This window comes from Octopus bimaculoides, chromosome 12 (genome assembly GCF_046866305.1).
Source record: "Octopus bimaculoides isolate indiv1 chromosome 12, ASM4686630v1, whole genome shotgun sequence".
In the NCBI taxonomy this organism is placed as follows: Eukaryota; Metazoa; Mollusca; class Cephalopoda; order Octopoda; family Octopodidae; genus Octopus; species Octopus bimaculoides.
The window spans coordinates 37716218-37740566 of record NC_142939.1 but is presented as its reverse complement, the minus strand read 5'-3'; the positions used below and the strand labels follow the sequence as shown (position 1 = coordinate 37740566).

The 24349-nt window shown below is 38.6% G+C and overlaps 1 protein-coding gene across 14 annotated transcripts in view; it reads left to right on the top strand.

Moving 5' to 3' along the window:
- The window catches only part of LOC106869551 (IQ domain-containing protein H), a 637089-nt gene that overhangs the window by 241729 nt on the left and 371011 nt on the right, over positions 1-24349 (top strand). For 10 of the 14 annotated variants that reach the window (XM_089360920.1, XM_089360916.1, XM_052972131.2 and 7 more), the window contains 2 exons: positions 12251-12370; positions 19831-19920. In XM_089360920.1, coding sequence (XP_089217046.1) covers positions 12251-12370; positions 19831-19920 — 210 coding nt within the window. The remainder of the gene's footprint in view (positions 1-12250; positions 12371-19830; positions 19921-24349) is intronic. The other 4 variants (XM_052972134.2, XM_089360917.1, XM_089360921.1 and 1 more) reach the window with 1 other exon arrangement.

Below are 24349 nucleotides of genomic sequence, written 5' to 3'. Positions count from 1 at the left end.
CATATGCATGCATGCATACGTACATGCATACATATGTACATACATACATACATACATACATACTTCCCCTGTATCTGATGAGAAATGTTACAGGTATCTAGGGGTGGATGAAAATATATCTTACAATGGCACCTGTAACAAAACATGTGTCACTAAAGAATATTATAGCTGAATAAAGAAAATTTGAACCTTAGAACTCTCTGAATTCAATAAAACAGTGGCCCACAGTGTGTTTGCAGTGTCAGTACCCATACCAACATTTGGGCTGCTTGATTGGATGACTGATGAAATCTGAGCCATTGATGTGAAAACCCTAAAAATACTAACAAGCACACATAATTTCCATATTAACAGTGATATAGACCATTTCTACCTAAAATGAAAACTAGGTGGCAGAGGCTTAACATCAATCCAAAATGCCTTTGAATGTTGCATCATATCCCTTCAGCAACATCTTCTAACCACCAAGTGTCAAAGTGCATCCCCTGACCAAGTTTGCATACATGAGGCTGATAACATCATAAGATTTGAAAGGCAGTTCCTTGAACAACACTCGTCTGATAACCTAGGATACATGCCCAAAGAATTCACAAGACTCTACTGCAATGTGTCATAAAATGAAAGGATGAGCCTATATGAGCAGAAGACTATGCATGGATATGTTACTAGAAAGCTCCATGATGATAGTAACATCGATCATGAAAGCAGTTTATCATTGACAAATAGCTGGAATACTACCACTCACTTTGAAGGGTATGCGTTTGCAATCAAGGAACAGGAAATATCAACCAAATACCTGATGCACAAAAGGGATAGAGATGCAGGTAAAGCCATAAAATGTGATAACCGATGCAGACTTTGTGGAGTTCACACTGAAGATATCACCCACATCATAAGCAGTTGTCCGGAAATGTCATCACAGTATTATCTACTGATGAGATATGACGTTGTAGCTAGGACACTCTATAATGGAATCCATCAGAAGGATAATCTCAAGGACAGAGAAATAAGAACCCACAATATGGCAGAAGCCATAGCCACTCATAATAAAAAGGAATACTTGTGGAATGTTCCAGTTAAGACCTAAATAACATGTAAGCACAACAGACATGATATAATGATTTGGGATAAAGAAGAAAAACTGTGCACAGTTGTGGAAATTAGCTGCCCAGCAGATGTTAACATAAAGCTGAAGATAGTGAAAAAGAGAACACCTATGCTGGACTATTGAGAAATCTGCAGTTATTCTATCCAGATTACAAATTCAGGTTTATGCCTGTAATTATTGGGATCCTGGAATATGTAACACACTGCCTAAATACCAATCTTGAGAAATTAGGCTTCTCAAAAGCAGAGAGGAGAAGACTAATCCGAAGACAACAGATCCACTCCATGACTGGAACTGTAAAGATCTGTAAAACTTTCCAGATATTTATCATTATATATGAGCATGTCTAGATATGCAACTATATGCGTGAGAATACATACATAAAACATACAAATCTGCACATACATACATGCATACATACATAAATACATACATACATACATGCATACATACATACATACATACATACGTACATACGTACATACATTCATACATACATACATACAAAAATACCCTGTTGTTGATGTTGAAATTCCAATGAAAGAGCCTTGGATCGAGTTTAGAAACTAGTTCTTTCTCTATTGGCAAGAAATCTTGAAATAAACTGAATAATGACATACATACATACAAATATACCCTGTTGTTGATATTGATATTCCCATGAAGGAGCCTTGGATCTAGGCTTGAAACTGGTTCTTTCTCTATTGGCAAGAAATCATGAAATAAACTGAATAATGACATACATACATTTGTGCATATGTATGTGCATGTATACATATACATGCATACACACATCCATGTGTGAAATAATGTACTCAGTATACAAAACAGAGGTGAACATTTTTATATAATGAAATATGAGCTGAATGGTTTCACTAGAGGAGAACTTGCAATCATCAGAGGTGTCTGCTTGTTCAGATCTCAAACCAGCCTCTGTTATGAGTCTATTTAGGAACTTATAGTCATATATTTAAATATAGTGGAAAGAAAAGTAAAATAATTTTTTCAGTGTTCAGGAAAAGATAGTGTTAGTGAAAAGATTCAAAACCAATTAAAGGAATAGAATTGCATATGACTTGAAATATGTAGGTCAGACAAGAAAAAAAAGTTAAGAGAAAGAAAGAAGAATAAATAAATAGATAAAATAGATAATGAGAAAGATAGAAGGAAAGGAAGAAAACAGTAAAATGATGATGATGATCATTATCAACATTTAATATCTGTTTTCCATGCTGGACGGTTTGACACAGAGCTAGCCAGCTGGGGAGCTGTCCAGGCTCCAATTTTCTGTTGTGGCATGATTTCTATGGCTGGATGCTCTTCGTAGTGCCAACCACTTAACAGAATATACCAGGTGCTTTGTACATGCCACCTGCATGGGTGCACTTGTGCAACACCAGCACAGGTACATTTATGCAGCACCAGTATAGGTACTTTTTATGTGAAAGAACAAGCTTGTATGTATATATGGAAGACAGTGATTTTACTTAGCTTGATGCTTCTTTTGAAGTACAGCAAATCACCACATCTCCTGGTCCCTTGTTATTTCCTCATTGAGGCCCAGTGTCTGAAGATTCTTTCTTTTTACTTCATCCCACTTCTTCTTGGATCTACCCCTTCTACAGGTATCCTCTATGATTAAGTCTCAGCACTTTTTTATGCAGCTGACCTCATCTATACTCATCACATGACCAAACTAGTGCAGTCTCCTCTCTTGCACACAACATCTGATGCCTCTTATACTTAGTTTTCCTCTTAAATCATTTACACCCTGTTGTGCATGCACAGTGACATTACCCATTCAGTGGAGCATGATAGCTTCATTCCTTTGAAGCCTTCACAAGTTCTCTGTAGTTGAAGCCCATGTTTCACTACCATGTAACATAACTGTATGCACACAGGCATTGTATAATCTGCCTTTCACTTTGAGGGAGAGGCCTTTTGTTACCACCAAAGTTAGAAGCTCTCTGAACTTTGCCCAGCCCATACTTATTCTAGCAACTACACTTTTAGAACTGCCTCCTTCACTGCTAACTTGGTCTCCTAGATAACAGAAGCTATCTACTACTTCAAATGATCCTCCCAAGCATTTGAGGGATTCTCTTGTCTGCGCATTTTTAGTGCTTATTGTACCTGCATATTTGCCACATTCAAAGGCTATATTCTCTGTTAACCTTCCTGTGATACCACTACACCTCTTATGTATCCAAAGCTTGCACTGGGCACAACATATGAAGTTTCTACCAGCATCCTTCTTATATATCGATCAGGGCCATCTCCCTGAAGGGACTTATGATTTGTCTGTTTTCCTACTTACTAGGACTTCGGTTTTTGCTAAATTAACTCTAAGACCCATAGACTCCGGGCCTTGTTTCCACACCTGAAATGTCTTCTCTAGGTCAGGTAGTGATTCAGCTATAAGAACAAGGTCATCAGCATAGAGGAGCTCCCCAGGACAGCCAGTCTTGAATTCCTCTGTTAAGGCTTGGAGGACTAAAATAAACAAGAGGGGACTGAGAAATGAACCTTGGTGAACTCCTGCCTGTACACTGAATTCCTTGCTATACTCATTCTCAACCTTCATCTTACTGGCAGCATCCCTGTACATGGCTTGTACTGCTGTCACTAACCACTCATCTATCCCTAGCTTCCACATTGACCACCAGATGAGGGAGCAGGTGACACTGTCAAAGGCTTTCTGCATGTTGACAAGAGCCAAGTACAGAGGTTTATTTTTGGCTAAATACTTCTCCTGCAGTTGCCTAACCAGGAATATAGTATCAGTCATGCTCCTACCTGGCGCAAATCTAAACTGCATTTCATCTGTGCTAACTCTTTTCCTAATTAATTGGGCTAAAACCCTTTCTGTGACTTTTATCACCTGGTCCAGCAATTTGATGCCTCTGTAATTATTTTTATCTAAGGTATTACCTTTGCCTTTGTAGCAGTTAACTATAATGTTGTTACACCAATTGTTGGTTATGACTCTCTTGTGGACAACCTGATTAACTATACATGTGGCTAGGCTATTTCTTACTCTGCCCGTTATTGTAAGCATCTCAGGGGTGATTCCTGATGGACCAGGGGATTTTCCTGTCTTCATCTCCAGTTTGTATGAGTCTTGCATTAGTAAAGCCTTTGAAATAGGTATGAAAATCATATTTCATTTCCTCCTTGCAATAAATCTGGGGCCTTTGGTGCCAGCTATCATGATTATAATTTTTGTGAAATCTGTTTGTAACATAGCTTCTGGTTTGGCTTACAACTCCCCACTTTCTATCACTCTACTTGTCTGTCTGTCTGTGTGTCCTTCTTTTTCTTAATTCTTTGTTCAGTAATACATTTCAGTGAAACAAAGTATTACTTTTTCTGGGCATAAAACAATGGGTTATGCACCAGGGTGTAATAATTTAGGCAGAAGATGACAAACTTTGTGTAAAGGAACAGTTATTTAAATTGACCTTAGTTCCTACTTGTATTTCCTTTTTTTAATGGCCCCAGAAGGATTAAAGGCAAAATCAACCCTCGTGATGAGTGGTGTGTGATAGTCATTATAAATACGGTCAGACAGTGTCAGTATGGGTAGAGAGTACAAAGTAGACAGTCATAGATAGTTGTGGTCTTACTTGTCTAACTAACTATACTGCCATACTAGAGTGGGCATTATAACAGTCAGACAAAAGGATTACATTAGTGGCAATGAGGAATTAACAAACTCACAAGGAATTAACAAACTCACAAGGAGTTATGAAACTCACAAAAGTTTTTTGTGTGAATTTTACGGTATACAAAATTGTAAAATTATGGAAAAATTGTCAGTCAGTTTGCTTGAATTGCAAAAATGACAACAACAGCAACTGCAAGAACAACAGCTGAAGTAACAACAACAACAATTACTATTACAGCAACAAATGCTACAATTAATGAATAGTAAGTCATCAGAAAATGCTGGAAAGATGTTCTCGCTGGATCATGTTGTGAACTCAATAACACCTTTAGTATGAACCAGATAAAGGAGTTACCTTCAAGGCATACTATAGAAGATAGTGAAGATTGTGAAGGCGTGTAGCTTAGTGGTTAGGGCATTCGGCTCACGATCGTAAGGTTGTGAGTTTGATTCCAGGCGATGCGTAGTGTCCTTGAGCAAGACACTTTTTTTCATGTTGCTCCAGTCCACTCAGCTGTCAAAAATGAATAGTACCTGTATTTCAAAGGGCCAGCCTTGTCACTCTATGTGTCACATTGAGTCTCCCTGAGAACTACGTTGGGGGTACATGTGTCTGTGGATTGCTCAGTCACTTGCACGTTAATTTCATGAGCAGGCTGTTCCATTGATCATATCAGCTGGGACTCTCATCATCATAACCAATGGAGTGCTTCTCATAGAAGATGTGAACAAATCTTCAATAAAGAGTGCAAAGATTGGGACGATGATATGAAAATGCATTTAATCTTGAGAAAACTGGCAACAGGAGAACATGAGCTTTACAGCAATTACATACACCCGAAAGAACCTTCTGACATATACTTTAAAGATACAGTAAACATATTGTGTAAAATTTTTAGTGAGAAAAGCTTGTTCAATACATGCTGGAAATGTTTGAACCTAGAAAAGAACAAGGAGGACTACATCACATATGCTGGTAGAGTTAGTAGGGAATGTGAAAAGTTCAAATTGGATGAATTAATGCCAGATATGTTCAAGTGCCTGACTCAGGGACTAAATGCAGAGAAAGATGCAGAAGTAAGAACTAGTATTCACTAAGTTGGAACAAAACCAAGTGGTAATCTTACAACATCTGCTAGAAGAGTGTGAAAGAATAATAAATTTGAGACACAACACAGAGAAAATCAAACGTAAAATTGCTCTGAAGTGAAACAAGTGCATCGGAAAATACAAAACAGGCAGAATAGAAATCAAGTGTGTACTAAAATGCCATACAAACAGGACAAAATTCAGGAAATAAACCCATGTTTTACATGTGGAGGTCTACACCTGAGAAAAAAACTGCCCATTTAAGAAAGTGGAATGTTTCCTTTGTGGAAAAATTGGATACATGTAAAATGAAGATAACAAAATGTTGGGACAAAGAAAAAAAGAATAAGCAAGATGTTGAAAGAAAATGGTAATATAACAAAGAGGAAATTTGTAAATGTGAAAATTGAACATATAAGAGTAAAAATGCAGTTAGACACTGGAAGTGATATTACAAAATAATTACAGACGCATCAGATTGCTGGACCAGGTGATGAAAGTAATATTACCATTGTAAATGAAGAAAGTATATCGGTAAGCCCAAATTAAGTAAATCTACAAAAGTTGCATATGGTGTTAAGGGGAAAAGATTGTATTTTGTTGGTGAATTTGTGTGTAACATAACATTTCGCAACCAAATGAAAATGGCAAAAGTTTTGTGTTAAAAAATTCAGTTAATTCATTTAGCACAGAGTGGATGGAACTATTCAAATTGTGGAATATGCCCATAAGTGTTTTTGTGGAAATATAGTCAGTTCAGTTGAAGGTTCAAATGCAGCTGAGGGACTGAAACAAAAAATTAAACATTTATTTCCAGATATTTTCTTGGAAGAAAACAAAGGCAAAATTGATTGTAGTAAAATAAAGTGCTACACCTGTACCATTTGCAGTAATAGAACAGGTAAATAAGGAAATTGAAAGATTTGAAAGTCTAGGAATAATCAAGAAGATGGACCACTCAGACTGGGCAGCACCTATGGTCTACATAAAAAAGAAAAATAAGAGTTTGTGCAGATTTTTCAACAGGATTCAATGATTGTTTAATCTCATATAGTGACCTATTGCTGAGTCCTGAGGAAGTGTTCACAAAATTGAATGGAGGGAAATTCTCAAAATTAGACCTCTTGGAGGCATATCTAGAAATCCAAGTAGAAGAAGAATGCTCACACTTATTAAACATTAATACACAGTGTGGCTTATCTAAATTTATGCAGCTAAAGTAACTCCTGTATTTCAGCAAGTAATAGATACAACACTGGGTGACTGTGATTTTGCTATCACTTATTTAGATGATATCCTAATAAAAATCACATGAACAACATGTAGAATACATTAAAAGGGTATTCGAAAAGGTAAGAGAATATGGTTTCAAGTGAATGGAAGAAAAATGCGAGTTTTTTCTGCAAAAGATTAAATACTTGGGTCAGATGATAGATAAAAACAGATGGTAACCAGATCCATCCAGAGCAACAACAATAAAAAATATACCCACTCCGAATACTGTGACTATGCTACATGCATTTTTGAATTTATTAGCTTACTATCAAATTACATTCTCAATATACATAATGTAAGGACCCCCTTGCTAAATGATCTGTTAAAGAAAAATACATAATGGTGCTGGGTTGGTAAATGTCAGAAGGCATTTAACAAGTTAAAAAACATTTTAACATCAGACTTATCATTAATTGGATATTATATTGGCTACAGATGCAAGTGATTGCAGTGTAGGAGCCATGCTTCTGCACAAATACGATGATGGGAGTAAAAAGGCTATAGCCTATGCATCATGATTGTTATTACCAGCTGAAAGTAACTATAGTTAGGTAGAAAAGGAAGCATTAACAATCATATACGGTGTGAAAAAATTCCAGAGATTTATTCATGGATGAAGTTTCCGTCTACAAACAGAGCATTGTCAACTACTGTCAATATACAGTTCTAAAAAAGGAATACCAACATCATCATCATCATCATCATCGTTTAATGTCTGCTTTCCATGCTAGCATGGGTTGGTCGATTTGACTGAGGACTGGTGAATCGGATGGCTACACCAGGCTCCAATCTGATTTGGCAGAGTTTCTACAGCTGGATGCCCTTCCTGATGCCAACCACTCTGAGAGTGTAGTGGGTGCTTTTACGTGTCACCCGCACGAAGGCCAGTCAGGCGGTACTGGCAATGGCCACGCTCAAAATGGTGTATTTTATGTGCCACCTGCACAGGAGCCAGTCCAGTGGCACTGGCAACGACCTCGCTTGAATGTCTTTTCACATGCCACCACTGGTAACGATCACGCTCAAATGGTGCTATTTACATGCCACTGGCACGGAAGCCAGACAGCTGCTCTGGCAAAGATCACGCTCGGACAGTGCTCTTAGTGCTCCACTGGTACAGGTGCCATCATGATTTCGCTTTCACTTGCCCCAACAGGTCTGCGCAAGCCAAGTTCAGTGTCCAATGAAGGAGACGTTGGCATGGGTGCCAGTTGTCAAATTTAGTTCGATTTTGATTTCACTTGCCTCAACAGGTCTTCGCAAGCTGAGTTTAGTATCCAATGAAGGAATGGTACACATAAGTGGGCTGGCTACACCCCTGGATTATGGTCTCACTTGGCTTGCCGGGTCTTCTTATGCACAGCATATTTCCAAAGGTCTCGGTCAGAAGTCATTGCCATGGTGAGGCCTAATGTTCAAAGGTCGTGCTTCACAACCTCATCCCAGGTCTTCCTGGGTCTACCTCTTCCACAGGTTCCCTCAACCACTAGGGTGTGGCACTTTTTCACACAGCTATCCTCATACATTCTCACCACACGACCATACCGGCACAATCGTCTCTCTTGCACACTACAACTGATGCTTCTTAGGTTCAACTTTTCTCTCAAGGTACTTACACACTGTCGAGTATGCACACTGACATTACACATCCATTGGAGCATACTGACTTCATTCCTTGCAACCTTATGCATGTCCTCAGCAGTCACAGCTCATGTTTCACTGCCATGTAGCATGGCTGTTCGTACACATGCGTCATACAGTCTACCTTTTACTCTGAGTGAGAATCCCTTTGTCACCAGCGGAGGTAAGAGCTCTCTGAACTTTTCCCAGGCTATTCTTATTCTAGCAGCTACACTTTCAGCGCACCCTCCCCCACTACTAACTTGGTCACCTAGATAGCGATAGCTATCAACTATGTCTAGTTTTTCTCCCTGGAATGTGGGAAAAGTTGTTTTCTGCACATTTTGAGTGTTTATTGCTCCTGAACATCTGCCACATACAAAAACTAACTTCCTAGTTAACCTTCCTTTGATATTGCTGCACCTCTTATGTGTCCATAGCTTACACTGGGTACATCTTATAGAGTTTCTACCTATGCCTTTTCTACAGATCGAGCAGGGTCATTTACCTGAAGGGGTTTGTGTTTTGTCTATCTTCCTACTTATTAGTACTTTGGTTTTAGCTAGGTTGACTCTAAGGCCCTTCGATTCTAGTCCTTACTTCCACACCTGAAACTTCTCCTCTAGTTCTGATAGTGACTCAGGAATTAGCGCAGGGTCATAAGCATAGAGGAGCTCCCAGGGGCATCCTGTCTTGAATTCCTGTGTTATTGCCTGGAGGGCTATGATAAATGGGCAGGGGATGAGGACTGAACCTTGGTCGGCCCCTACCTCTACTCGGAATTCTTCACTGTACTCGTTGCCAACCCTCACCTTACTGACAGCGTCTCTGTATGTGGCTCGCACAGCTCTCACTAACCATTCTTCTATCCCTACTTTCCTCATTGACCACCAGATAAGGGATCGGGGGAGCCTGTCAAAGGCTTTCTCCATGTCAACGAAAGCCAGGTACAGAGGTTTATCTTTGGCTAGGTATTTCTCCTGCAGCTGTCTTACCAGAAATATAGCATCTGTGGTGCTTTTCCCTGGCACGAACCCAAACTGCATCTCATCTAAACTGACTCTCTCCCTAATTAGTTGGGCTATGACCTTCTCTGTGACTTTCATTACCTGATCTAACAACTTGATACCTCTGTAATTATTTGTATCTAAAGCATCACCTTTACCTTTGTAGCAGTTGACTATGGTGCTGCTACACCAGTCATTGTGTATAACTCCTTCGTGTATCACCTGGTTAACTATATGCGTGACTAGGCTATAGCCGACACTGCCAGATATTTTGAGCATCTCTGCATTGATTCCTGATGGGCTGGGGGCTTTCCCTGTCTTCATACTTTTAATTGCTTTATCTACCATGATACTGTCAACTCAGATAGCTGGTACCTCTGCTAGGTCCACGTTCGGCAGACTCTCTTTGTCCTATTCATTCTCTTTATTGAGCAACCTTTCGTAGTGGCGTCTCCAAACCTCTTTCTTTGCAGCCTTGTTTCGTGCAAGTGTACCCATCATCCATGCGAACGCATTTCTCTCCTATGACATCACGGTTCTCTCTCACACACTGTCTTGCAACATGAAATACCTCAAGTCTTTGATCCTCACGGTGCAGAACATTGGCAAATTTATTCTTATCTGCTTCCCCTCTGGCTAAATAAACCTGTCTCCTAGTTTCCCTTCTGGCAGTCTGATACAATTCCCTGCTACCACCGTTCTTCCAGTCCTTCCAAGCCTGTTTCTTTTGTCTAATAGCCCTGTCAACCATATTGTTCCACCACGACGTTACTTTGGGTCGAGAGGGGACTTTGCACCAGCCACAGATCTGATCAGTGGCCCTCAGCAGGTTGTCCTGTAGAAACCTCCAGTTGTCTTCTACATTGTGTGAAGCTATATCCTCTTCTATTTCGTCAAAGGCTTCAAGTAATAAGTCTCTAAATCTCTGTCCTTTTGCAGTGAATTGACTACAGCAATGGGGCACTACATTATTGAATTATGACTACAAAATGGAATTTTTATCGTCAAAAAAAACTAGGGCACGCGGATGGTTGTCCAGCCTAATACCGAAAGACTGTGAGCCATGGACATGCAGAACTCTCTATCGATACATCCAAGAGAGCCTTAAGAAAGTCATGGATAAGGTAGCTCTAAAACAATTCTGAAGAGTATACCATGTGATGCCAAATCCAAAAACAACAGCAGGTATGTCACCAGCAGAGTTGATGTATGCGAGGAAAATAAAATCAGTCTTTGACAAATTGCTACCTGGCAAGAAAGGAAAACTTACAACAAATAATACAGCAAGATATTTCAAAATTAGTGTAAAGGTAATTTGTTAGGGTATATGAGAATGGAGAACAAATTTGGAAAGAATGGTGTGATTACCAAACACAGAAAAAATGCTATACTTGGTAAAAATAAGGAAAAAGGTATACAAAAGACACATGAACCAACTGAAAAAAAGATTCATTGAAAGCGAACCCAAGAGAATAGAAGAACCTGTAGAATGGTTTTATGACACTTTTTAAGTACCAATGCCACTACAGATAATTGAACCCAAATGCACAAGCGTAAGAAAAAAGAAAATGTATGGAATTCCTGGAAGTGAATGCCAAATGAAAAGATATTAAATGTGTAACTGTATAAAAAAAATAAAAAAACTCAAAACAGGGAGGTGGGGTGATGTAAAAATTATTACTATTAAAAGAAATAAAATTACACTCCCTAAGAAAAAAAGAAAAACTTAAAAGAGGAGATGTTATGGGGATAATAGTAATAATGGTACACCCCTCCCATATCATGAGTGGTATGTGGTAGTCATTAAAAATACTGTCAGTCAGTGTCAGTATGGGTAGAGAAGACGAAGTAGACAGTCATAGATAGTTGTGGTCTTACTTGCTTAACTAACTATACTGCTATACTGGAGTGGGTGTTATAACAGACAAAGGATTACAACAGTTAATCAATGTGTGTTTTGTCCATGATCTACTGATTTTGCTAAACCATGTTTATTTTGCTCAATGCACTACTAATTTTACCAGTCTACTGCCCTTATGTTAAAACAATAATAACAAAATTAAAATTAATAACAATTGAAAATTTCACTTTCAACACAAAAGAAATACTAGAAAAAGATAATTTTAGTTTTTGTTTTGTTTAAATCTTGTCTCATTTAACTAACTACTGCCTAAGAATTAGTTTTCAATCAAAAGTTCTTCTGTTTGATTTGGTATAATTCTTGATGTTTTTTTCTGAGAGATCATCAACATTTTGTTTTGAGTAATTTGTTATTTACTTAAAGTAATGATTATTTCAGATATATTTAATAGCTGTCGTAGACAGTACAAAGACTGTCTGCAATATTTTATTTTAAAGTTTTACAGTTTAATTTTTCTCTTTATGACTATAGGAGGAATTTATATTCTTTTTTATATTTAAACTACAGTATAGTTCATTTGTTAGATGATCATATACTGTACACTCTAATTCTATTTATTTCAGCTAAAGCAGCAGCTTGCATTTCAAGCTGCCATTGACCCTTTCCATGCAAAAAATCGCCATATACTTTATGACACTTATGGCATACAACTACCTTTGATTTCACAGAAAAGACAAGGCAAAGTAAGTGCCTCCATTATTTCTATAATTTCAATGATCACATATCATCATTGTTGCTGCCATTGTCATTGTTGCCAGCAGTGGTGGTGCCTGCATCAATGTTAGTGTTGTTGGTATTGGTGTCATAGTCGGCATCAGTGTCAGTAACAACAGCATCAACCTCATCACCATCATCATTATTTTGTCCACTTTCCAAGCTGGCATGGGTTGGATGGACCTTTTGCCCGAGTAATCTCCCATTGATTTTTGTAGGTGTCATTTGGTTTGGTTTTTACAACTAGATGTCATTCTTATTGCCAACCACTACAGAGTGCACTGGGTGCACTTTTCATGTATTAACATGAGGGGTTGATAAAGGGCATGTACATTTGCTCAGGTGACCAAGGAAGGATTAGAAGAGTGATCAATAATGTCAGAAGCATTTGGATGGCAGGATGGTATTTTGATATAAGCAGTTATTTAAAACAGTGTAGGTTGACAAAGGTAAAAGTGAGTGTTAAAACAAAGGTGACAGGGGTAAAAAAAAAAAGTGGTTCTTAGGCAATGGGAAGAGTGTGACAGCTGGTAGTTAAGAAGGGTAATGAGGGCAAGGGAGATGAACTAAGAGAAAGAAGTATAGAGGCATATGGATGACTTAATGTTGTCTCTTATACATTAGCCTAGTGAGAGGATGAGAGCAGATGTATGCAGTCTCTTACATAGAGGCCTAGTGGAGGAATGAAGGTGAACTGATGGAGGTGAGAGTGGTGGGGAGAGTCAAAGGACTTAAAGAGAAGGAGGCAACAAAAAGTATGTTGTATTCTTGGCAAAATAAAAAGCATCTCAGCCCTCCTCTGTGAGATGCAGCATCTTCAGATCAGCCTTCACCACTTCATCCAAAGTTTTTCTTGGTTTCTTTCTTCCATGAGTTCCATTAACTTGGAGTTCTCAGCAATGGTCATCACATGTGCAATCTTCTTTCATGCACACTACACTTGATTTCTCTTTATACACTCTAGCTACTTGGTAATGCACTTTACTTCCACCTTCTTCTCAGACTTTCTAAACCTCACTTTCTAAGTCAGCTTTATCTGCTGTGTTATCCCGCTACTATGTCACCTTTGGTCTGGTCAGGACCTTGCTCTAGCTTCACATCTGATCTGTAAGCCTCAGCAGGTTATCCTGTTGGAACTGTCAGTTGTCTTCTATGCTATAAATATCAAACTCTCCCCTTCTACTTACATCAGACTACATGTTCCTTTAGCAACCATGTCTTTCTTCTTAATATTGTCTTCTACTTCTGCATGTGTCTAACTCTGATTCTGAGTTGCTTGCTTTTAATCCATGTTGGGTAGTGCATTCTTCACAAGGAAAGACTTTGATATTACAATGGTCTGCCTCATGTGTTTCATAGTAAAAATGAAATCTATCTGATTTGTGTGTTAGCTAAATTGGTTGGTGATGAGGAGACTGGCTGGCTTCTTGATGTGTGTTGTTATGTCACAGAAATCCAATATCTTTAAAACCTCCTCATGCCTTGTACCAAAGCCATAGCCTCCATGGACATCATGGAAGCCATTATAGAGTTGACCAACATATCTATTAAGGTCACCAGCCATAACAATGAAGTCACTGTCAATCTTTCTTGAAGTAGTTTGCAGAAGGGGTCTTGTAGAACTGCTTATTCTGGTTGTCTATCAATCCTAACTATAAGGTATATATGGAGATAAATGTTATTATTGAGCTGTCTATAACTCACCTCAGCTTAATTTCATACTCTGACACCTTATTTACTTTATTTAATCATGCCTCATAACAATATGCATGAACCACTCACTCCATTACTTTTACCCATCCACAAGAATTTTTGATTGCTGTTTCTTGCTTTTGAGAAATTTGGCTGGGAGTCCCTTCCATTTTGCCAGTTGCACACATCACCGGCAACTACACAATCTCACCAGATTTACCTTTTATTGTGTCTATATTGATGGTGGTAGTCCTAAGTCTTTGGAATTGACAGGAAAAGGTAAATTTATGGTGGTACTGCTGTTTGTTCCTATTGCTGTGTGTGAAGGGAATAAGAAAACTTGTACCTGGCTTGCTAACAGAAGAAAAGAGAGGATACTTATCAGAGCTTGGTACTAGATAAGATACTGGTAGCCTTAAAAGGAGATTAAAGCCATGTTACAAACTAGGGACATGAATGAAGATAAATATCTGGCATTTGGTGGTGAGGTGGAGGTAGTCATATCTTCAGCTAGCCAGCATGTCTATATGGCAGTGAGCTTGAAATCACCAGGATTTATTGTGAGAAAAAGGAGGGAAAGACATTACATGCATGTTAGCAAAGAAAAGTTCAAATATTTATGTTTGTAAAGCATCAAAGAAAAAGGTTGATTGAAGTACTAAATTAAATAATTTTGTTTTGTCATGAAAAAGGTCATGTTTTTTGTGTTTTTGATTTTTGCAGAGTCAGAACTTCAAGTACCCAGGTAAAAATGTCTCAGTTTATTAGTGGATATAGAAGAGGAGATAAAATAAGGTGAGGTGGGGAACAAAGAGACATTGAAAAATTTAAGTAAAGAGATCCTTAAGGATAATAACAAAAGTAACTTCTAGGTAGTCCATACTTTGTGTGTGTGTGCAATAAACTCACAAGTAGTGTATCATAGAATGAAAGTTCATGTGGTGAAAGTTATAAAAGCCCATCCCCTTAATGTTTTAGAAGCATTTTGGTGAGGGTTCTGAATAACAAGTAACATATTCATTACACGAAGTGGTTAGATGAGCTATGGAGTGAGTACTGTACAAATGTTTCTCTCAAAATGTAAAATTTCTACAGTGAAACTCTCCTGACCATTTTGTAAAACTGTTGAATGGGAAATCACCTGGGAGAGATCTGATAGCTGGTTATTGGAATAGAAAGCTCATTCTACCAAACAACCCTTGTTAACATGTTCAAAAGAGCAATAAATGTTGAGATAAATGTGTTAAATTGGTTGGCAGTCACACATACAAAGCTTGAGCTAAAAACCAGGAAATGCATGGAAGTAAAATCTACAGGCCCATAGTGCTTGAATACGGTGTATGAATTATACACAGGTTGCTAGAATGCATTCCTTCAGGGTTGCTGTGAAACACACAGTGTGGTGAGTGACAGAAACGTTAGCACGCCCGGCGAAATGCTTAGCGGTATTTATTTGCCGCTACGTTCTGAGTTCAAATTCCACCAAGGTCGACTTTCTCTTTATTCATCTTTACCGATTGTGTCTCTCTCTTTTCCTTGTTGGTACTTCACATGTGAGTTCACTTATATATTATTATATTTGTGTTGACCGTGCGATGCGTTAAAAGGAGCCGTTCCATTCGTCACCATTCTCCTTGGTTCGCATGGTCGTTCTACAAACTGGTGACCTCCCGACGTGATTCTGTTCACGTAGTCTTCTGATTAAAGGAGCATCTTACTAAATGGTGACTAAGTGCCAGCTTTAGGACCAACCATTTCTTTAAGCTACATTATTTCCTGTGTCGTCTGTTTTGTCTTTGACAAAATGACTGGTGTGAAGCTATGTAGCTAAGCTTCTCTCTCGATTGTATGTTTGTAAATGCGGACGTAGCGGGTAACAGCTGGCCTTTGGCTGCACCTTGGACCCTGCTGTGTCCATCACCCTGATTGGCTGTTATTTGCGTGGCATTTATTTCGTGCCAGGGTGCATATCACCCAATCGTAGCCTGCTGATAAGGTCACGTGAGAGAGTGTTTTCTGATGGTTCTGGAGCTGATTTTTTTCCTATAAAATAGCCTGCTTCATCTACGCCAATTTGTCACAGCTTCAGACCTTCTAAGGTCTAGTCGTTGACCACAGAACACAAGCCAGTACCAGCCAACAGTTCAATGCTTCAAAATATTGTAGTAGAACTCTTGATTGATGGTCTGGCCCTGGGGGACAAATTCTTGATGCACAGTAGTACCATGGATGTTGAAAAAAACAAGGACGAGCATGCTCTTGATTGAGCAGCAGCTCTGTATGCCTTTTGAGGCAACTATGCCACTTGAAACATTGTGTACAACCCATTGCCTCATTGCTGTAAGCTAGCCAAAGCATGCTCAATGTCTCTGTAGCAGACTTTCTAAGCTTGATGCAAAATTTCACATTGGCTCTTTGTCCTAACTTCCTGTCCATGACAAAAATTGCAGACTACAGTATACATGTGATCACCAAAACACAAATTTCACAACTTGCAAGGTAAATACAGTAATGTCATTAGGCACATTGCCCCATGAAGATCACTACTAGCTCTCACTACACACATAACCATGTGCTACCACCTGTTGGGAACATTTTGATATGGGAACATTTTCATACCACCTTGTTATGCAGGAAAGATTGTTACACCAAAATCAGAAACTATCCACCCCTTTAAAAATAGGGTGTACTGGTGGAACTTTCCAATAAGAACAGCAACACCGTGTAAGCACAATAGGCCAGATATAGTTGTATGGGACAGGGAGCAAAAGTCATGCACTGTTGTAAAGAACAGCTGTCAAATGGGGATGAATGCCTTCAAAAATTTAGGAAAAGAATATCTATGGAGAACTGATGAGAAACAAACTGCTCACATATTCAAGCTACAGATTTTCATTCATTCCTATTATCGTATGTGCACTGGGTTTTGTAATGATAAAACTGCTTAGTAACTTAGAAATGCTTGGGTTCTTAAAAAAAAAAATAGCAGACTGATTTACATTCTCCAGATATGGTCAATTAGAGGAACAGTGAAAATTAGATGTGCATGTACTTGTGTTCTGTTGTGACATGCACACCCACAAGTGCAAGTTTATCCACATGCACAGACATACACAACTAGTACACATTATATGAGTATACAGCAACCAGTTCAGATAGCCACAGACCCTAAAAGTTGTATTGACTTAAACAAAAGGGCCGTACTACTTTGTAGTGATTGACTTGAATTCTGCCAAGGTAAAAATAAATCTTAAAGAATCATCCATCCATCTATCTTTGAGTCATCTCTACAATGGTGAATACTGTCATCTTTTCATTCTGTAATGGTTACATGTTTCTGGTGATTTGACATTAAATATTGATTACATAATTTGCATTAATTAATCAATAATTACCTTATGACAATAAAATATACTTAAGATGATGTAACTAAACATAAGCAATCTCATGTTTTGTTTTGTTTTCTACATATATATGCACACATACACACATTCATTCATTCATTCATTTATCCATTGCTATTAGGTATTGCTATATGGCCAGGATTTAAAGAAAGGCATACAAAGTTATTACAAAGAAAAGTTTAAAGTATCAGAGAAAAAAAAAAAAAGGATTGGTTGAAGTACAGAATTAAGAGATTTATTTTATTATGAAAGACAAATGTTTTCATGCTTCTAGTGTCTTTAAATGTTTCAATGGCCTTTTGTACTGATATTAGCACAAGTTAGACTTCTTTATTCCAATGTAAGTGAAAACATTTCCTGCTTGAATCCCTTGAAATACAAGTTATTGTTCTATCGACCCTACTATCAGAAGATCCAATGTTGCATGTCATTATTGTATACTCTTGGGAGGGTGGCAAACTAACAGAACTGTTAGCATGCCAGGCAAAATGCTCAGCAACATTTTATTTGTCTTTACATTCTGAGTTCAAATTCTGCTGAGGTCAACTTTGCCTTTCATCCTTTCAGGATTGATAAAATAAGTACTAGTTGAACACTGGAGTTGATATAATCAACTTACCCCAACCATCAAAAACTGCTTTCCTTAATCATATGCTCTTAGAGAATGCACATACAGGGGTTGGACAAAATAATGGAAACACCTAGCATCATAGCATCATAATTTTGAAATATCAATAAAACCACCAAAAGCTTGTTTATTTTTATGTTTTTTATTTATTTATTATTAGTGTTGCTTAATATGTTTTGCTAAAATTGCTGTTTCTTTTCAGATATCATCAGAAAAAGGTAATTAAAATTCATTAAAATGACAGGTCTATCGGACTTTCAAAGAGGTCAAGTTGTTAGTGCTTGTATGGCAGGTGCTAGCGTAATGAAAACAGCCGAAATGTTTGGTGTATCAAGAAGTACTGTCTTGAAAGTAATAACATCCATTTAGAAAGAGGGAAAAACCTTCTTGTCGAAACAAAACTCCAGAAGAAAGCCAAAACTTTCAGATAGGGACCGTTGGACTCTTTTGTGAATTGTAAGAAAGGATCACAAAAGTGCAGCTCCAAAAATTACTGCAGAGCTTAATGACCACTTTGAGAATCCAGTTTTCACAAAAACTATTTGCTTGGAGCTGCACAAGCCAGATTTCATGGGAGGGCTGCAATCAGAAAACCACTACTTTCAAAAACAAACGTTGCAAAGCATTTAGAGTGGAGTAAAAACCTAGAGTGGAAGAATGTTATTTTCTCGGACGAGTTATCCTTTACTCTATTTCTGACTACTGGCTGAGTAAACATGTGAAGACAGCCAAAAGAAGCATTTGACCCAGACTGGCTTCTTCCAACTGTTAAATATGGAGGAGTATCTGTGATAATCTGGTGGGGCTATATCTTGGAAATCTGCCGGCCCAATGGTTTCTCCTCATGGCAGAATTAATAGTCAAGACTATTTAAGCATTTTATCTGATCAAATTCATTCTGTGGTTGTGGAACTGTTTCCAGAGGAAAACACAACCTTTCAGGATGATAATGCACCAATTCACACAGCTAAAGTTGTTACTGAATGGCATGAGGAACATTCTAGTTGAACATCTTATCAGGCCACCTCAGTCCCCAGATCTCAATATTATTGAACATTTATGGTGCATTTTAGAAAAACAAGTAAGGAGTCCACCATCATCACTACAAGAACTGAAGACTGTTTTAGCTGATGAATGGACAAAAATTCCTCTGGAAACAATTCAAACTTTGTATTAGTCCATACCTTGTAGAATTCAAGCAGAAATTACTACTAAAGGCAGTCCTACCCCATATTAAAATAAATTTGTTTGAAATTTTAAGGTGTTTCCGTTATTTTGTCCAACTCCTGTAACTCTTTTCCAATTTGCGTATTCGAGGGAAAAAGCAAATACAACTTGCTTCATTGAGAAGGGCACTGACTTTAAAGGTGAGTGGTTAACTGTAAAAATATTGTTCTCATCAAAATGTATCTCAAATGTACTAGCAAAAACAAGACAGTATCCCTCTATTGGCTATTTAAGATTTAAATGCTTTCATCATGTAGGTCAAGGGGCAGTCCTAGATGCAGGATATGAATCATAACTTCTTAGTTGCTAGTTACTCTCTATCAATTTCACCACCTACAGATCATACACCCCACCACACACACACTCATAGATATCTGTATGTTTGCATATATGCACAAACGTTCACATTAAAATGATATCTGAAGATTTCATACTTTACAGTGATTAGACTTGTTTTTTTTTTTTTTTTCTTGTTTAGGAGATACCTGGTTCAGGGCAAAAAGTTATCGTTGGTACTACAGTTGAGCCTCTGGTCAGTCTTCCCAAACAGAATCGCTTTGACCCATTGGTAAGTAATGACCTATATTCCCAATATTTAGGAATAATAGTTAGTAATATATCTGTGGAACAATGTTCTGGAATATAAAACTGAAACAATCAATTTCTTTTGTAATGCCAGATTGACAATCTTTAATGCTTCACACTGGTGATACTTTCACATTTCATCAAGGCTGCATTTCAGTCTCTGGGTTGCTTACATATCTAGAATGATGCACCTAACACACAAGTGACACAAAAACACACATACACACACACACACACACACACACACACACACACACACACATACATGCAGATCCACACACACACAGTCACACACATACACATGTGCACACGTGTGTGCACATGCACACACACACAGAGTCACATACACACATACACAGTCTCACATGGACACATACACAGTTTTACACATACACATATACACACAAACACATGTGTGTGCACATGTGCACACACACACACACACACATACACACAAACACACGCATACATGCACACACACACTACATTGTAATGTTTGCTTTACCAATCTATTACATCAAATCTTTCTAAGTAGATACCTGTCCACATTAGCTAGCTTCTTCCAGCTTCACCTCATCCATTACTATACTTCCTTTTCTCTTTTCATGTCTTTTTGTAAGCATTTATCCATTCTTTCTTCTTCAGACAAACACCATTCTGCAAAATCTTTATATCATATATTTTCATCTCAACAATGTCTGCCTTGAAACAGTTCAATAAGAAACCCTAACCTTACTAAATATATCCAGTTAGCCAATTGTTTAGGGCATTTTGGAAAATATAAGACTACTATGGGCTTTCCTATTTCTCTTCTTACTGACCAAAAATACTGAAGATATTGTAAAATCAACTCAATATAACAATGTCATTATTATAGAATCTCTTCTTTTTTAAGGAGAGGCAGTTATAACTGTCCTAGATTGACCTAGTGGGTAGTGCCAATATTGAGAAAAGGAAAATTTTGAACTAGATGCTTCGGGCTGATCATGTTGTCAGAATAGAAGATGTAAGGATACCTGAATAGATCATTTTATGAGAAGCTGACCAAAAGGAAAGGGCCACAGCATAAATTAAGGAAGCGATTTAAGAATGTTATAAAAAGCAATCTTACAGCTTTGGAGATAGCTGTGGATAACTGGAAGACTTTGGCTGGAAACCATGCATCATGTAGAAAGATTGTTAAGAATAAATGTGATGTCTTTCAAAAAAGCTTTGAAGCATTCACACCATAAGCAAGACTCAAGTACAATGTCTGCAAAACCCAGCTAGAATTGAAGAGTAATGTGTGTAGACATTTTCCTTTCTTAAGTGCTGAATTAGTCAACCACCTAAATTTGCATGAATTAGGGAGAAACCAAACAGCTTGTGGGATGGTTTTGCTGCCACATTCCCTGCAGTACATTTGTAATGAAGGTGGTTTAATTAATTTGCAAGTCAGCTGGTAGTCTGATCAGGGTAAAATACAATAAGTCACAACTCAGCTGGTGATGCCAGAATACAGAGTGACCTGACTTTTTATTTGATGTCATTTTGTCCCATGTCGCTTTGTCCACGTCTTTTCATCCAACGTCTTTTTGTTCAATGATTTTTTGTCCAATTTTAGATAAACTCTTTAGAAAACAAGGTGAACATGAAAATCAAATAATCTTTGACAATTTTATTGATAGGATTCAAGTAAAATACTGTGGAAAAATGTATTTAAAAACGTCATTTTAAAAAAGTAATAAGATATAACTAATGATTTATTATGATCACTTGAAATTGATGCAAATTATATGCCACACTCTTCAAAAAATCAATTTTTCTTGTTGACCCATATTCAATGAACAATCTTTTGAGGCGTTCAGTTATTCTTTGATATTGTGCACATGAATTTGACAGATCCTCTCGAAGAATTTGAGTCATTTTACCTTGAACAAACCTTTCCTCTTTCTTCAGAATTTTGATTAATTTCCAAATATTCAAATGTACTCCACCTGTTGAATGCTTTATCACAGAATGAAACACCTCCACAGCATTATTTGTTCCAAAAAGATCTTGAAGAATACATTGATTAATATTCCATACAGCTATCAGGAATGTAGGTGGTTCTCTCCTTTATCTAGCACCATGTCCTCTCACAATGCCTACGTAAGTCAAGTCAAAGTAAGTGATGAATTCAGCCGGTATTTCTTCATCATCTATTAATTCTTCATAGACCTCTTGGACATCTTCAATGGGTAGGAAGGCTAATGATGAAAAACAGCGAATTTTAAGACAGAATTCAGAGTCTTTGTTGTATTTTTCTTTGAGGCCTAAATCTGTAATCTTTCAAAATACTGATTGGCTCAAATGAAACAAACATGCCACGATAGATGAATTAGGGAATAATGAATTAAATGCCTTATGAACTGCAACTTAAAAGTCTGCCATGAGATCAAGCAGATATGCATTAGATTGCATAATTTTCAATTGCTCGAAAAATAATTTGTATGTCTGCTTTGTTTTATTCAGCAGTAATGCAAATACCCATGGAAAACTGCTACCTTTAACTTGTGCATGAATGCTAAACAGTTGAAACTACTGTTCTGGCACAATTTTTTATGTTCCATCACATGCCCAATGACGATATGATGCTGTATCCTGAAGAGCACTTTCTGATGCAAATACTAGTATGCACTGTTGATCCTCGATATCTGAATCATATCTCAAAAACTGTTTGCCCTTATCAAGTTTACAATATTCTTCAGGTATCTCAAAATCAGTTCTAGCCCCTGGGTTGGCGGGAAATTCAGAATTTTTTTGTCAGCACCTCTGAATAATCCTGGAAAGTACAGGCAAATGAGGAAATTGAGATCAAGTATTTTCTGTTAGCTGTGTAAACTTAGTCGCTATTATGCTACACAAACTTGCTTGTTTTCCACCACTTCATGCTTTATTTATGCAACTTCTTTTTTAGCATTTAATGAATCTACATCAGCTGGATGAAGGAGAAAAATAGATAACTTTTGGCTCATTGTTTTCTGTTACCATGTGAATTCGTACTGAACACAGCCTTCTTTTCTCACATCTCCAGTATTCTTTTCCTAGTTTTGTATTGCTTGAATGAAAATCGTAGATGTAATTACTTTCATCAACTACTTTTCTTTTGTTTTTGGTTGATACTATACACTCTCTATGTGGTATGACGTCAGTGTCTGGGGAGGCTGACCGGAAGGGCGAGTTGACCGGAAGGGGAAAAAGGGCAGAGGGAGCCTCGATCGGGATTCTTGCCCTTTTTGAACGGGGTTGTGGTCAGGACAAGACGTGTTAAGCGACGGTCTAGGTTTGGGAGAAGCAGCTGCTATTCCTGGTGTAGTTTGGGTCGGGGCAAGCTTCAAGGATTGGATACTGCAAGACAGACTCGCAGTTGAGGAAAGGAAAACCGAGGTAAGGTGATTACATCTACTCGTACGCACACATCACAAGCTATTTCGGCCCCACGTGCAGAAATTTGCCGCGATGGCAGCCACCAAGATTAGGATCGCCAGCGATGTGATCAGGCCTTTTAATGGCGAAGGAGATGTGATGGCTTGGATACGAAAAATTAGGCTCGTTGCCAAGCTGCAAGGAATAAGTGATGTGGCGAGTCTCATGGCTCTATACTTGGAAGGGAGCACCCTGACTCTCTACCTAGAAATGGACGAGGAAGAAAGATTAAGTGCAGAGAACGTCGAACGGAGGTTGAGAGAAGCGTATACGGAGAGCGAGTATGCTGCCTTCGTAAAACTAGGAACGATTAGATGGGGGGGAGAACAGGTGGATGAGTACGCGGCGGAAGTGCGAAGACTGGCCACACTGGCTGGGTTTACGGGAGAAGGCCTGGACAGAGCGGCGTGGCTGGCGTTTGTAAATGGATTCCTCGACGACGTAGGGATCCGATTGCAGCCGTTACCTGGCGGGAGAAAGATGGCGCTCAGCGAGCTAGTAGTGCAAGCTCGCATGTTGACACAGCACGTCGGACGGAAGGCGATAGCGATGGCGGCGACAGAAGTGTGTTGCGACAGATGACAGCCTGAGAACGGCGTGAGGAAGCCTACCGAGCAACGACAGCGGCCGTTCTCGGGCCGGTGTTTCAAATGTCAAGGGCTGCACATGGCGAGGGAATGTGCCGAATCGGGGCCCGTCTGCTATTGATGCAGGAAGACTGGGCACATCGCCCGTGATTGCGACCAGGGAAACGACCGTGGGGAAGTTGTTGCCTCTCAAATTTTCCCCGCAACCAATTAGAGGTGCTTGTGGAGGCGCTGCCCGTGGTTGAAGTCGAGGTCGAGGGGAAGAAGTTCAAGGCCCTCGTGGACACGGGTTGCATGACTACCCTCGTGATGCGAAGGGTGGCGAAGAAATGGGATGGGACAAGTAGCGTCCGGGCGGTCGACGGTAGAGAGATCTGT